The 17414-nt window shown below is 44.8% G+C and overlaps 1 protein-coding gene across 1 annotated transcript in view; it reads right to left on the reverse strand.

Annotated features, from left to right (window-relative positions):
• Positions 1-452: 452 nt before the first annotated feature.
• The window catches only part of LOC148074609 (calmodulin regulator protein PCP4-like), a 38676-nt gene continuing 21714 nt past the window's right edge, over positions 453-17414 (reverse strand). The window contains exons 2-3 of the mRNA XM_087795850.1: positions 12108-12156; positions 453-836 (exon numbers count right to left, since the gene is read on the reverse strand). Coding sequence (XP_087651976.1) covers positions 709-836; positions 12108-12156 — 177 coding nt within the window. The 3' untranslated portion in view covers positions 453-708. The remainder of the gene's footprint in view (positions 837-12107; positions 12157-17414) is intronic.

Genomic DNA, 17414 nt, shown 5'->3' on the forward strand with positions numbered 1-17414 from the left:
ACCTGACTTCACTCTCTTCTTCGCTCTTCTTCACGCTCTCCTTCGCTCTCTTCTTCGCTCTCTTCTTCACTCTCTTCTTTGGTCTCTTCTTCACTCTCTTCTTCACCGACCTTCAGCTCCATCCATTGATGATTGAAGTTTTCATTCTCAACTTCCTGCTCTGTCTCCTTGTGTTGTGTTGTGTTGTTGTGTCACTATAGCATCCAGAAACATCATCGTCGTCAGTACAAACTGACACAATTATAAACACAATCTTTGGTTTGACTTTCCTGTGATGAACGACACGAACGTTTGAAGGTCACGCGTCAGTTAAATAGTGTTTTGTTTACTCACTTATATGGACTCAGGTGTTGCGTCCTCTCTGGGTACTCCACCTGTCACACTGTCAGGTTAAGTCTAACCTGCTCACACTGGGATTGAATCCGACCTTTGAACCCTGGTACACGACACTCTGACATTGACACACGATCTTTATTCAATGTTGACACAGAAACATGCGAGAACGACTGACTTTCTAACATTCACGTCGAGCCATCGATAACAAACAAAGACCTGAGAAGAACAGAAAGTGAGTAAAAACTCAAGGACGACTCCTCGACGATGACGTGGTGGTCATAATGTTTTGAAATGAAACCTCAGGGACGTGTAACAACTATTGCGTTCCCTCCGTCACGACCTCCGACCTTAGCATGCAGGCGTCGGCGCCGCTCACTTCTCCACGCGCTTCTTCTTCTGGAACTTCCTGAACTGCGACTGGATGGCGACGGCCGCCTTCTCCGTCTCCGGGTTCTCCATGTCGATGTCGAAGTCCTCGGGGACGTCGGTCTTGGACGCATCTGACGACAGAAGACGGACATTTGTTCAGACTCGTGAAGACAAGTCCACCAGTCCTTGTCTGGGGTCAAAGTTCACTAATGATGTAAGTAAGTAAGTCATTTATATTTATAGTACTTTTCCAGACCAGGGTCACAAAGCGCTTAAATAATAAAAACAATATTCAATAAAGTATATACTTTAAAGATCAAGATAACACCAAAACAAACACAGGAGTCACAGAGAATCAAGGAAAAGCTCAAATCAAAGTGTGTTGAGATGTTTCTTGAAGGAGTCAGTAGATCATCAAACACAGATGTTTCTTGAAGGAGTCAGTAGATCATCAAACACAGATGTTTCTTGAAGGAGTCAGTAGATCATCAAACACAGATGTTTCTTGAAGGAGTCAGTAGATCATCAAACACACAGATGTTTCTTGAAGGAGTCAGTAGATCATCAAACACAGATGTTTCTTGAAGGAGTCAGTAGATCATCAAACACAGATGTTTCGTGAAGGAGTCAGTAGATCATCAAACACAGATGTTTCTTGAAGGAGTCAGTAGATCATCAAACACAGATGTTTCTTGAAGGAGTCAGTAGATCATCAAACACAGATGTTTCTTGAAGGAGTCAGTAGATCATCAAACACAGATGTTTCTTGAAGGAGTCAGTAGATCATCAAACACAGATGTTTCTTGAAGGAGTCAGTAGATCATCAAACACACAGATGTTTCTTGAAGGAGTCAGTAGATCATCAAACACAGATGTTTCTTGAAGGAGTCAGTAGATCATCAAACACACAGATGTTTCTTGAAGGAGTCAGTAGATCATCAAACACACAGATGGTTCCAAAGCTTAGGAGCAACAGTCTGGAAGGATTTCTGTCCTCTGGTCTGGAAGTTCAGGAACCATCAGTAGATTGTGATCCACAGACCTCAGAGCCCGAGCTGGGGTGTAAGTCTGGATCAGATCACTGATGGAAGGTCTGACCATGAACAGATCTGAAAGGGTCTCCTGCTCTCAAAAAAAGGCTTGTGGTCGTAATGTTCGGGCCAATAGAATCCTACTGTCTTCAGTCACATGACCATGGACGTCTCTCCATGACCTCGAGAACATCAAGAAGGTGCAGGAGTTTGCTTGACTTCCAGATGGTTTATGAACTGAGGTGGTCTTGGTTCAGTCTTGGATCAGCGTCTAACGGTGGACGTCGTGAGGATCGATCCTCAAACGCTCGTCGATCGATTCAACTTCATGAAACCATGACCTTGGATCAAGTTTTTCATTGGATGGTACGATCACGATTGAAGTGAAACAAATACACAACATTATTCCTGAAGCGACGACAAACGTTTAAGTGAACGTTTAGATCTTTTCAACGTGTTGGAAAATCGACGTCGACTGAAAGAGAACGACTTGAAAACGCTTCCTCAGTTGAATGTGTTCTGACAGTTCTTCGACTCCTGAGCGTCTTTTTCTGTCAAAGTCACTGCAGGGACGACAGCGCAGCCTAGAGGTGAATGTATCGAGCGGCGGCTAATCCTGGCGTCTCCGGGGACTTCCTGTTCCTGCAGCTCCAGGAGGAAACACTCGAGCGCCGTCCAATCCTGCGTCCAGATGTTTCTTTAGCAGATTCTGAGAGATTCAAATGATTCTATACGTATACGCCATACTTAACTTAATGCTAAAAGATAATCAAAATATAAAGTATAAAATACTGCTTGATCTAAGACCTTAAACATTCACATCAACATTTCACTCCAGAACGACTCGAAGATCCATGAGTGGGATCTGAGGACGAGGAGGACGAGAAAGACTCGGTGGGAGGAAGAAGAAGAAGAAGAAGAAGAAGAAGAAGAAGAAGAAGAAGAAGAAGAAGAACGTGGGTTCAGGTAGAGAAAAGCGAACCGACTGTTATTTTCTCCAAAAATATTAAATCATCTCAGATTAAAGTATTTTTGGAAACAAACAAACTCGTTTCTCCGTAGATTCACTGCAGACACACAAACACACACACACACAAACACACAAACACACAAACACACAAACACACAAACACACACACACACAAACACACAAACACACAAACACACACACACACAAACACACAAACACACAAACACACAAACACACAAACACTCAAACACTCAAACACACAAACACACAAACACACACACACACACAAACACAAACACACAAACACACAAACACACACACACACACACAAACACACAAACACACAAACACACACACACACACACACACACACACACACACACACAAACACACAAACACACAAACACACATACACACAAACACACATACACACAAACACACAAACACACATACACACAAACACACAAACACACATACACACAAACACACACACACACACACACACACACACACACACAAACACACAAACACACAAACACACAAACACACATACACACAAACACACAAACACACAAACACACATACACACAAACACACAAACACACAAACACACAAACACACAAACACTTGTTAAAGCTTTTGCTTCTTCGACTGTGACGTTTGTTAAAAAATCATCTTTAAACGATGAACATGTTTCATTCTTTCTATAAGAAATTAAATCTGTGAGGAAAGAATGAAACATTTTCATGGTTTAAGATGAAGATTCAAGAAAAACCTCTTTCCAAGCAGATGTTGATGTAATGAGAAGATGAGACGGTAAATAATCACACACACAAACACACAAACACACAAACACACAAACACACACACACACACACACACACACAAACAAACACACAAACACACAAACACACAAACACACAAACACACACACACACAAACACACAAACACACAAACACACAAACACACAAACACACAAACATTCGCGTCACGTCTCACTGGAGCTTCAGCTCAAGAACCTCATGTTCTCTCCTCGACCTCCAGCGTGTTCGTGAAGTTCTATCATTTATTCATGAAGGTCAGAGATGAAGATAAATATAGAAGTTCACCAAGATTCTCACACAAATACTGATGTTTGATCAGAGAACTGCTGCACAACACAACACAACACAACACAACACAACACAACACAACACAACATTTACACAACACAACACAACACAACATTTACACAACACAACACAACACAACACAACACAACACTTACACAACACAACACAACACAACATTTACACAACACAACACAACACAACACAACATTTACACAACACAACACAACACAACACTTACACAACACAACACAACACAACACTGACACAACACAACACAACACAACACAACACAACACAACACAACACAACACAACACAACACAACACAACACAACATTTACACAACACAACACAACACAACATTTACACAACACAACACAACACAACATTTACACAACACAACACAACACAACACAATACAACACAACACTTGCACAACACAACACAACACAACACAATACAACACAACACTTGCACAACACAACACAACACTTGCACAACACAACACAACACAACACAACACAACACTTGCACAACACAACACAACACAACACAACACTGACATAACACAACACAACACAACACAACACTTGCACAGCACAACACAACACAACAAAACATTTACACAACACAACACAACACAACACTTACACAACACAACACAACACAACACAACACAACACAACACAACACAACACAACACAACACAACACAACATTTACACGACACAACACAACACAACACAACACTTACACAACACAACACAACACAGCACAACACAACACAACACAACACAACACAACACAACACAACACAACACAACACAACACAACATTTACACGATGCATGTCTGTGGAGCTTCCCTCGCACCAGCATCTCCTGAGTAACTAGATGATGACGTACAAACCCTCTGCAGTTTCTACTTCCACTGGCATCTGCTGCGAGGTCAGCAGACCTCAGCTTCTTCTGCTCATGCACCTCCTCCACTGCACCCCCTCCACTGTACCTCCTCCACTGTACCTCCTCCACTGTACCTCCTCCACTGCACCTCCTACACTGTACCTCCTCCACTGCACCTCCTCCACTGTACCTCCTCCACTGCACCTCCTACACTGTACCTCCTCCACTGCACCTCCTCCACTGTACCTCCTCCACTGCACCTCCTCCACTGCACCTCCTCCACTGTACCTCCTCCACTGCACCTCCTCCACTGTACCTCCTCCACTGCACCTCCTCCACTGCACCTCCTACACTGTACCTCCTCCACTGCACCTCCTCCACTGTACCTCCTCCACTGCACCTCCTCCACTGCACCTCCTCCACTGCACCTCCTCCACTGTACCTCCTCCACTGCACCTCCTCCACTGTACCTCCTCCACTGCACCTCCCCCACTGCACCTCCTACACTGTACCTCCTCCACTGCACCTCCTCCACTGTACCTCCTCCACTGTACCTCCTCCACTGTACCTCCTCCACTGCACCTCCTCCACTGCACCTCCTCCACTGCACCTCCTACACTGTACCTCCTCCACTGCACCTCCTCCACTGTACCTCCTCCACTGCACCCCCTCCACTCTACCTCCTCCACTGTACCTCCTCCACTGCACCTCCTACACTGTACCTCCTCCACTGCACCTCCTCCACTGTACCTCCTCCACTGCACCCCCTCCACTCTACCTCCTCCACTGTACCTCCTCCACTGCACCTCCTCCACTGCACCTCCTCCACTGCACCTCCTCCACTGCACCTCCTCCACTGCACCTCCTCCACTGCACCTCCTACACTGTACCTCCTCCACTGCACCTCCTCCACTGTACCTCCTCCACTGCACCTCCTCCACTGCACCTCCTCCACTGCACCTCCTCCACTGCACCTCCTCCACTGCCTCTCCTCCACTGCACCTCCTCCACTGTACCTCCTCCACTGCACCTCCTCCACTGTACCTCCTCCACTGCACCTCCTCCACTGCACCTCCTCCACTGTACCTCCTCCACTGCACCCCCTCCACTCTACCTCCTCCACTGTACCTCCTCCACTGCACCTCCTACACTGTACCTCCTCCACTGCACCTCCTCCACTGCACCTCCTCCACTGCACCTCCTACACTGTACCTCCGCCACTGCACCTCCTCCACTGTACCTCCTCCACTGCACCCCCTCCACTCTACCTCCTCCACTGTACCTCCTCCACTGCACCTCCTACACTGTACCTCCTCCACTGCACCTCCTCCACTGTACCTCCTCCACTGCACCTCCTCCACTGTACCTCCTCCACTGCACCTCCTACACTGTACCTCCTCCACTGCACCTCCTCCACTGTACCTCCTCCACTGCACCCCCTCCACTCTACCTCCTACACTGCACCTCCTCCACTGCACCTCCTCCACTGCACCTCCTCCACTGCACCTCCTCCACTGCACCTCCTCCACTGCACCTCCTCAGTGCACTTCAGTAAACACTGAAGATCAGACTTGAATGTTCTTAACATGTCGTTGAAGATTCTAACGAATCGAATCATGAATCTTTGATTCTTAACGAACGGAAACAAATCATTTTCATTCACTGATGATTCGGTTTTGAAAAGCAACACAAGGAGCTTCTGAAGATCAGCAGTGGAGCAACAATCTTCTGGACGCGGTGAGGCCTGAGAACTGATCGATACACAAGTTATTTTCATTGATCCTCGCGGTTCCTCACGGTTCCTCACGACGCGTCTCCAGGATCCGTCGCGGCTATAATTGAAAACACAGACTCGTTAAATCGAGAACGAGTCGAGATAATTAAGACGCGACGAGTCGATCTCAAGATGGACGACGGCGGAGAAACGACCTTCACTTCTTCTTCCTCGTGGACCTCAAAGCTCTGGATCCACGAGGTCTGCGGTTCGACTCCAGCTGCTTCACTCGTGAACATCTGGACTGTGTCGGAAACAACTGTGTCACAGATGATGTTTCCATGACAACGACCTCTGACCGTTTTATCAACTCATTCGCATTAAATACTGGGTCAAAGGTCGTGGGCGAGGGTGTGTGGACACCCTGGACAGCTCAGCGACTCCTGTCACAACAGACCACGACTCACGCAGACGATTTCATCACCAGTTGACTCGTATGTGTTCGGGCGTCAGTGGGAGGAAACCAGAGGTCTCCGGGTGAGTTGTATGTCTCCAGGTGAGTTGTGTGTCTCCAGGTGAGTTGTGTGTCTCCAGGTGAGTTGTGTGTCTCCGGGTGAGTTGTGTGTCTCCAGGTGAGTTGTGTGTCTCCAGGTGAGTTGTTTGTCTCCAGGTGAGTTGTTTGTCTCCAGGTGAGTTGTGTGTCTCCAGGTGAGTTGTTTGTCTCCAGGTGAGTTGTGTGTCTCCAGGTGAGTTGTTTGTCTCCAGGTGAGTTGTTTGTCTCCAGGTGAGTTGTGTGTCTCCAGGTGAGTTGTTTGTCTCCAGGTGAGTTGTGTGTCTCCAGGTGAGTTGTGTGTCTCCGGGTGAGTTGTGTGTCTCCAGGTGAGTTGTGTGTCTCCAGGTGAGTTGTTTGTCTCCGGGGGAGTTGTGGGTCTCCAGGTGAGTTTTGTGTCTCCAGGTGAGTTGTGTGTCTCCAGGTGAGTTGTGTGTCTCCAGGTGAGTTGTGTGTCTCCAGGTGAGTTGTTTGTCTCCGGGGGAGTTGTGTGTCTCCGGGTGAGTTTTGTGTCTCCAGGTGAGTTGTTTGTCTCCGGGGGAGTTGTTTGTCTCCAGGTGAGTTGTGTGTCTCCAGGTGAGTTTTGTGTCTCCAGGTGAGTTGTTTGTCTCCAGGTGAGTTGTTTGTCTCCAGGTGAGTTGTGTGTCTCCAGGTGAGTTGTTTGTCTCCAGGTGAGTTGTGTGTCTCCAGGTGAGTTGTTTGTCTCCAGGTGAGTTGTTTGTCTCCAGGTGAGTTGTGTGTCTCCAGGTGAGTTGTTTGTCTCCAGGTGAGTTGTGTGTCTCCAGGTGAGTTGTGTGTCTCCAGGTGAGTTGTATGTCTCCAGGTGAGTTGTATGTCTCCAGGTGAGTTGTATGTGTCCAGGTGAGTTGTGTGTCTCCAGGTGAGTTGTGTGTCTCCAGGTGAGTTGTGTGTCTCCAGGTGAGTTGTATGTCTCCAGGTGAGTTGTATGTCTCCAGGTGAGTTGTATGTGTCCAGGTGAGTTGTGTGTCTCCAGGTGAGTTGTGTGTCTCCAGGTGAGTTGTGTGTCTCCAGGTGAGTTGTTTGTCTCCAGGTGAGTTGTGTGTCTCCAGGTGAGTTGTGTGTCTCCGGGTGAGTTGTGTGTCTCCAGGTGAGTTGTGTGTCTCCAGGTGAGTTGTTTGTCTCCGGGGGAGTTGTGTGTCTCCAGGTGAGTTTTGTGTCTCCAGGTGAGTTGTTTGTCTCCGGGTGAGTTGTGTGTCTCCAGGTGAGTTGTGTGTCTCCAGGTGAGTTGTTTGTCTCCAGGTGAGTTGTGTGTCTCCAGGTGAGTTTTGTGTCTCCAGGTGAGTTGTTTCTCTCCAAGTGAGTTGTGTGTCTCCAGGTGAGTTGTGTGTCTCCAGGTAAGTTGTGTGTCTCCAGGTGAGTTGTGTGTCTCCGGGTGAGTTGTGTGTCTCCAGGTGAGTTGTGTGTCTCCAGGTGAGTTGTTTGTCTCCGGGGGAGTTGTATGTCTCCAGGTGAGTTGTGTGTCTCCAGGTGAGTTGTGTGTCTCCAGGTGAGTTGTTTGTCTCCAGGTGAGTTGTTTGTCTCCGGGGGAGTTGTGTGTCTCCAGGTGAGTTGTGTGTCTCCAGGTGAGTTGTTTGTCTCCAGGTGAGTTGTGTGTCTCCAGGTGAGTTGTGTGTCTCCAGGTGAGTTGTGTGTCTCCAGGTGAGTTGTATGTCTCCAGGTGAGTTGTGTGTCTCCAGGTGAGTTGTGTGTCTCCAGGTGAGTTTTGTGTCTCCAGGTGAGTTGTTTGTCTCCAGGTGAGTTGTGTGTCTCCAGGTGAGTTGTGTGTCTCCGGGTGAGTTGTGTGTCTCCAGGTGAGTTGTGTGTCTCCAGGTGAGTTGTTTGTCTCCGGGGGAGTTGTGTGTCTCCAGGTGAGTTTTGTGTCTCCAGGTGAGTTGTGTGTCTCCAGGTGAGTTGTGTGTCTCCAGGTGAGTTGTGTGTCTCCAGGTGAGTTGTTTGTCTCCGGGGGAGTTGTGTGTCTCCAGGTGAGTTTTGTGTCTCCAGGTGAGTTGTTTGTCTCCAGGTGAGTTGTTTGTCTCCGGGGGAGTTGTGTGTCTCCGGGTGAGTTTTGTGTCTCCAGGTGAGTTGTGCGTCCGATATACAGTGGTACTTATATCTTATTGATTTTAATACCTTTAGCACTAATTATTGGAACTCAAAATTGGTTTGGTAACCTCAGTGACCCTTGACCTCCATAAACAGGTGAGTCCAATCATGAGAAAGGGTATTTAAGGAGGACCTCAGTGAACCTTGACCTTCATACACAGGTGAGTCATGAGAAAAGGGTATTTAAGGAGCCAATTGTAAGTGTTTCTCCTCTGTGCATCTTCTCTGAAGGCAACATGGGCCTGAAAACAATGATTGTTCAACATCATGGTTTAAAGGATAGAGAAGCGTCTCAGAGATTTAAGCTCAGTTTCAACCGTGAGGAACATTGTGAGGACATGGAAGACCACAGGCCCAGTTCTAGTGAAGGAGTGGCAGACCGAGGAACATCTCAGATAAACAGAGGATGGTGAGAACAGTCCCAGTCGACCCACAGACCAGCTCCAAAGACCTGCAACATCAACTTGATGGTGTCACATCGTTCTACTATTCACTTCACACAAGGAGATGCTTTATGGAAGAGTAATGCGGAAAAAGCCTTTTCTCTGCACACGCCACATACAGGGTCGCTTGAGGTTTGCTAAAGAACATTTGGACGAGCCAGCTTCATTTTGGAATAAGGTGCTGTGGACTGATGACACTAAAATAGAGTTATTAGGGCATAACCAGGGGTGTTATGCATGGTTGAAAAAGAACACAGCATTCCAAGAAAAGAACTTGCTGCCTACAGTAAAATTTGGTGATGGTTCTATCATGCTGTGTGGCCAGTGGTGCAGAGGAATGTTGTTCAAGTTGACCATGGATTCCTCTCAATATCAGCAGATTCTGGAGAACAATGTCCAGGAATCAGTAACAATGTTGAAGTTGCGCTGAGGCTGGATCTTCAACAAGACAACGATCCTAAACACTGCTCAAGATCTACTAAAGTCCATGCAGAGGAACAAGTTTAACGTTCTGGAATCATCTCAGTCCCAAGACCTGAATATTATTGAACATTTATGGTGTGATTTAAAACTATTTCATACCAAGTAAGTCACACATGAAACCTTTGTTCGTGAGAAAGTGAATCTTCAGTTTTTGAAACAACAGGAGATGAAAACATGTCGAGCCTCAGAGACGTCGACTCTCAAGATGGACGTGTAGAGTCGATAGTCCAGTCCTCCCTACTCGCCCACTCATCTCTGTGGACACACACACTTACACACTCACTCACTCACACACACACACACACTTACACACTCACACACTCACACACACACACACACACACACAGACACACACACACACACACACACTCACTCACTCACTCACACACAGACACACACACACACACACTCACTCACTCACACACTCACTCACACACTTACACACTCACACACTCACTCACTCACAGACACACACACACACTCACTCACTCACACACACACACACACACTTACACACTCACACACTCACTCACTCACACACAGACACACACACACACACACACACTCACACACTCACTCACTCACAGACACACACACACACACACACACACTCACACACTCACTCACTCACACACACTCACACACACTCACACACTCACTCACTCACTCACACACTCACACACTCACACACACACTCACACACAAACACACACACACACTCACACACTCACACACACACACACACACACACACACACACTCACACACTCACACACACACACACACACACACACACACACTCACACACACACACACACACACACACACACACTCACTCACTCACACACACACACACACACACACACACACACACACACACTCACACTCACACACTCACACACACACTCACACACTCACACACAAACACACACACACACTCACACACTCACACACACACACACACACACACACACACACACACTCACACACACACACACACACACACTCACACACTCACACACACACTCACACACAAACACACACACACACTCACACACTCACACACACACACACACACACACACACACACTCACTCACTCACTCACACACACACACACACACACACTCACTCACTCACTCACACACTCACACACTCACACACACACACACACTCACACACACACACACACACACACTCACTCACTCACTCACACACTCACACACTCACACACACACTCACACACAAACACACACACACACTCACACACTCACACACACACACACACACACACACACACACACACACACACACACACACTCACACTCACACACACTCACTCACTCACACACTCACACACACACTCACACACTCACACACAAACACTCACACACTCACACACAAACACACACACACTCACACACTCACACACACACGAGTGTCTCTGGGCTGCAGTTAAACATCGTTACAGTGTTTAATGAAGTGATTTATTATCTAACGAGACTCAATCGCTGCTTCAATCGTGTGTTTAATTCTTTTGCGATGATTTCCTCGAGCAACACGTGTTCACACTAGAGTCGTCCTACACTAGGGGGCGACACTGAGCATGTGGATCACTTCCATGATCGCTGAAGCGGACGGACGATGAAATCCTTCGAGCTCAAGGCTACGGCAAGAAACAAACTCTTGTTGGTCGAGATAACTCCGCCCCTTATTATGCAAATGAACAAACTGAGGGGAATATAATGAAAGCGTTAATGACGGTGTGTATGTGACTGTCTCAGGTTTGAACCAATCAACTTTCTTTCCTCCTCATCAGTCCATCATCTCTGTGTCTTCACTTCCATGAATCCTATTGGTCGGTTTCCTCTTTCACTGGATCTGACGTCTTCGTCGATGACACGTCGTCACTCGTGTCCAAACATCTGTTTACTTCAATCTAAAGTGTTCATCGATGAAAACCTGAGACGAACGTCTCTGAACGTAAAGGTCAGAGGTCGTTACAACAATGTCCTTCACAACATATAAAGTGCGTTGCCATGGCGATCATATCTTCTTCTTAAATGACATGAAAACTGTAAAATAGTTTCAAGACTCACCGTCTCCTCCGGACGTCTTGTCGGCGGCCGCGGCTCCTCGTCCTTGTCTCTGCGAAGAAAGATATTTTTAAATAATATAATAATAATATATAATAATAATCTATCACAGCTGTTACGATTGAAAATGTGTCGACAAACGTTCAACGTTTACAGTTTTTTCTACACATTTAATCTTTATTATCTGCTTCACGTCATTGTTCTACTGCAGTCACACTATATCACCACTAGAGGGATCTGTCTCAGTTCACCTCTGACTTAATCACATCACAGCAAAGCCCTTCCAGTAGTTACACTAAAAGAATAAAGGTAAATCCACTTTTATAAAGTAGTAAAACACAGCAACACAACAGATCAATCACAGACCTTATGTGTTAATAACACCGCGAGGTTCGTAGTACTACGGCGTAGTAGTACTCAGCGATTCTCGTACTATTTCTTCTCGAGTCACCAGAGTGTAATACTATGGAGCCGCACTATATTTATTTTATAACTTACAAACCTGTACAAATACAATGAACAAAAAAAAGGAAGTGCTCTTTAAATGATCCCTGTTGCAAAGCATTATGGGTATTGCAGTTTAATGCTACAACAACCAATTTTAGCTGAAGTCATGTTCCTTATTAAAGTGTTTAGCACAACTTAAATGAACATAAATGTACCACAAGCCTGAACATTTCTAATATGAACCTTTACTTTTGAACTGACATTATATTATTATTATTATTATTTTGTATTATTATATATAAATACACTAACTTACACAACCATAAACTGCTTTAACATCACATTAAACTTTAGCAAATAACAATCGAGTAAAAATGTTGTTGGTCATTTATTTTACCGTTATCTTAAGACGCTACTCATGTTTGCTAATGCTAATGCTAATGCTATTGCTAACTCATGATAGTAAGACGTCTTACGTGTTAAAAACCATTAACTCAAGTCGAGTGAAATGTGTTGAGGTTTGAAGGTTAAATAAAAAAACTGTCAAATCTTTCGTGATATGAGATAAAACGATAAATATTGGCCCGAGAGAGTATTTAAAGTCGAGCTAAGAGTTTGTGGTCGTGATCATCAAAGTCTCGCAGCCTCTGCTGGTGATTAATGCAGCATTAGCTCTTTGACGTCCTCGGGCCCTTCAGCGCCGTTTATCTCATCCATCTTATCTGGAGCCATCGACGCCGTGGCGCCGCTTCCACACATTTAAAAACAATTAGGAAAGTTCTGCTCCAGGTCAGCGTGACTTTTACAACTTTACCAACAACTTTGTTACGTCTTTAATCTGCTCGACACCATTGAAAGTATCTCAGAAGTTAAACTGTGACTTGTTTATTTCTACTGGTGACCAGTTATGTTGTGACGAGTATTTATTGAAAGAAAACAGTAGCTTTGCTAACTGGCTAACGTTGCTAACAGTTCTTCAAGATCTTCAACATGAAGAACGTTGATCAGATGTTGGACCGAAGCTCCTTCATTAAGCAGTGAAACCACATTAAAGGTGATCTTCAGTCGCAGGTGGTCACGAGGGTCTGTGGGGCCGATGGAGGGGCCGTGACTGAGGGGCCGTGACTGAGGGGCCAGAGGACGACAGTGGATCAATATCTGCTCCTGCAGTGAAGACCCGACGGATCCAGTATTGGCTTCGTCGTGATTAATGAGCAGAAGTTTGTCTGCAGGAGATGAACGAGGGAAATAAAGCGTCGCAGCTTTACGTTTATTTGAATTGTACTATTTCATCTTCTTTTGGTCGTACGAACACGTATTTGAATCTAAGATCTCAACACATTTAGATTCAAACTAGAAAAACAGGTTCTTGATCATTTACTCAATTAGATCCTCAGTCGTGAAGTCAAGAGAGTCTCCAGAGATTTATTCATGTTTCCTCACGAGTCCAGTGATGTCGACATGAAAGTACAAGAGTTTACAGTGATATATATTTAAATGTTTCTCTGTGCATCGTTACGAAGAATAAAAACCTCTGATGTTGATATTAGTATCTCGCTCTAGCAGCTCCAAGTCCTTCACTTCAAACATGAAGGGTTCAAAAATTGGGAATAAAAGTAAGGATGGATTTTTGATTCAACAATTGTCCGTAAATGATTAATTTTCCAAATAATAAATGTGTATTTTTTCAAAATATTGTTTTAGGTCAAAGATGTCAAAGTTTTCAATATATTCAAAGTGAAGAATGAAATAAAGGTTTTTTAATAAAAGTTAAAAGTATTAACTGTTGCTGGACTTTAGTTACAAACGACTGTGATTCAGTGGGTGAGATACGGGGGCGCTAGAGAGGCAGGTTCTCTCTCTGTCTCTGAGTGAAGCACTGACTCATTATTAGATCCACAAACGAATGACGGTTCAGTCGTGTCAGGCTTTAAAGGCTGAGAAACGAAGAACAATCATGTTTTTATCGTTCGTCTCTCGTTGAACTTCGACGAGACTTTGATCCGAGAGACGAACTCAAGACTCTTGAAGAATCGATCCGAGGTTTTGATTTCCCCGTGTGACCTTTGACCTGCATCTTTTCTTTGATCATCAACATGAAATATTTAATTTGGTAACAATTGAGAAAAACTATCATTATAACCAGTTAACAGATCATTAGTTAACTGGTCATTAAGGAGTTATTTATGATGTTTGTTAACAGTTTTGATTAATTATGTTCATTTATCGACGCTTAACAGAGCATTAATGAACTGGTAGTTAACCAGTTATAAATGACTTGTTAACTGCATGTTAATGATGTGGAAAAACACGACAATCATGGCCACAGTGGAATAGAAGGATGGACACACACACACACACACACACACACAATAAATCTCATTTATTATTATTTTTCTTTCTGAACTTCAGGTTCTTCTTCTCAAACGTGTCCCATAATGTTCTGCAACAGTCGAACCACAGTTACTTGTAAATCCTGATCAAACGAAGAATTCTCTCGTCATATTCTCTGCTGAGATTCATCGTCGAGTCCAGTTAGTGTATCTTTGATCAAGTGTTTTCCTTCCAGTCCATCAATGATCTACGAGGCGTGTGATGAACGTCGTGAACGTTATCTTCTCTTCCAGACCCGACTCATCAAAGTGAGAAACGTGATGGTTTCACTGAGAACATCTTGTTCAGAGAAGAATCTTGGTGGTTCTGCGGTGAAGCTGCTGCCTCTGCAGCTCTTCAGATCATGTGCAGGCGGAGATTATTTTAGGGAGTCGATCTTCAGTGGAAAGAGAGCACGAGTGACGACTATAAAAACTCACTGAGCTTCAGTGAACCATCTTTTCATGAAACTCTCTGAACCAGCAGCTGTTTGTTCTTCTCATCCACAGATGTTACACTTCGACACGAACATTTTCTTTGCGTTTGTCAGAAAAATTGCTTTTGTAAAATCATGTCTCGCATTCGTTGGAGGAGAAGAAGTCAAGGCCGACCAACAGGAAACGTTCTGACCCAAGAATAACCGTGTCGTTGGTCGATCATCTTATTCAAGCACAGATAGGATCCGTGTTCATCAGATTCAAACCTTCTTCCTACAACCTGAAAATTGACTGGAGTCTATCCCAGTATCATAGGGCGAGAGGCAGGGGACACCCTGGACAGGACACCAGACTGTCTCAGGACACTCAAAGACAGACAACCACTCACACACACACTCATAACTACGGAAAATTTCATTGCAGTTCAATGGTTTATCGGGGATAAGTACAGGAAAAGAGCGCCACCTAGAATATGTGTCACCGGCCGCCACTGCATCTGATCCAGGGGTCGACGACCTTCATGCAACTGTGGTCGACTTCAAGGTCAACTGAAGAAATACCATCAGTTTGTTACAAACTTCTGAACTTCACGTATATTCTTCTGGAAGATCATTTAGATCCTCGAACACACTGATCACATGATTGATTCTTCGACCAGTGATTCAACAACGAAATCATAAATAATAAAACGGTTTCTTAACTCAAGGTCACGCCTCAGACGTCTCCGGGCGACCTGGTGTCCACGTCGGTGACCCGGGTCTGATGAGGCGTCTCAACGAAACTTCTGAGGTCGTTTGTTCCTGAACAAGCTGAGGCAGGTGGATTCAAACTCACTTGATGATCGTTGGTGTCGCTCAGTGAGTTCCTGGAGGTTCAAGGATTTGACAAACATGTCTTTTTAACTTGTTGGACTCAACAAAACAATGGCCTGAAACCATAATAGGAAAATGTTGTCACAACATGATCTGGAGCTTGTAATCCATGCGTTTGTTTCTTCTCGTCTGGACTATTGTAACAGTTTGTTTTCATGTCTTAACAAGAAGGATCGTCTCGTCTGCAGTTGATTCAGAACTCTGACCCGCTCTAGTAGAAGAACTCACATTTCTCCGATCCTTAAAACTCTTCACTGGCTTCCAGTTTCTTTCAGGATCAACTTTAAAATTCTGGTTCTTACTTTCAGATCTATTCATGGTCAGGCTCCTCCTTACATCACTGATCTGATCCAGCCTTACACCCCAGCTCGGGCTCTGAGGTCTGTGGATCAGAATCTACTTATGGTTCCACGCACACGGTTCAGGACCAGAGGAGAGAAATCTTTTCAGGCTGTTGCTCCTAAGCTTTGGAACAATCTTCTCTCTCTTTGCTCTTGATGATCTACTGACTCCTTCAAGAAACATCTTAAGACGTTTCTATTTGTTCAGGCTTTTCCTTGAATTTCTGGAACTCCTGTGTTGTTCTCAGTATTATCTTGATCTTTGAAGTATGTACTGTTTTGAGTATTGTTTTGATTGTTTAAGCGCTTTGTGACCCTGGTCTTGAAAAGCGCTATACAAATAAATATTACTTACTTACTTACTTATAATAGCGAATATTTGAAGCAGGTTTTGTTTTTTTCACATGAATTCTCTTTAAAAACCAGAAGCACTTTCTAAACTCACAACAACAAACTAAACATCCTGAGGTTCATCTGAGCGTTTTCATCTGTAGCTTAACTCGACTTTTATGAGATTCGTGAGCAGATATCAAATATAATAATGTCCTGATGCTGAACATTGACTTGAACACACAACCTTCTTCTTTCTTCATCTTCTCCTTCTTTCGTTTCTACACCTTCTATAAAACTCTCACTCCAGCATCGTCTCAACAGAATAATGGACCAATGAGAGAGCAGCCTCGGGTCACATGACGTCACATCTTTCTCTTGGTTGTTAGTGTTGAAGTCACATGATCCTGTCAACTAGTGAAAATGAGTGAAACACAAACTCTATATGATTTATTTTGACTTGAAGGTTCCGTGAACACGACGATAAACCGTTTTAAAAAACATTTCCTG

The sequence above is a fragment of the Callionymus lyra genome, chromosome 7 (genome assembly GCF_982586985.1).
Source record: "Callionymus lyra chromosome 7, fCalLyr1.hap1.1, whole genome shotgun sequence".
Taxonomy (NCBI): Eukaryota; Metazoa; Chordata; class Actinopteri; order Syngnathiformes; family Callionymidae; genus Callionymus; species Callionymus lyra.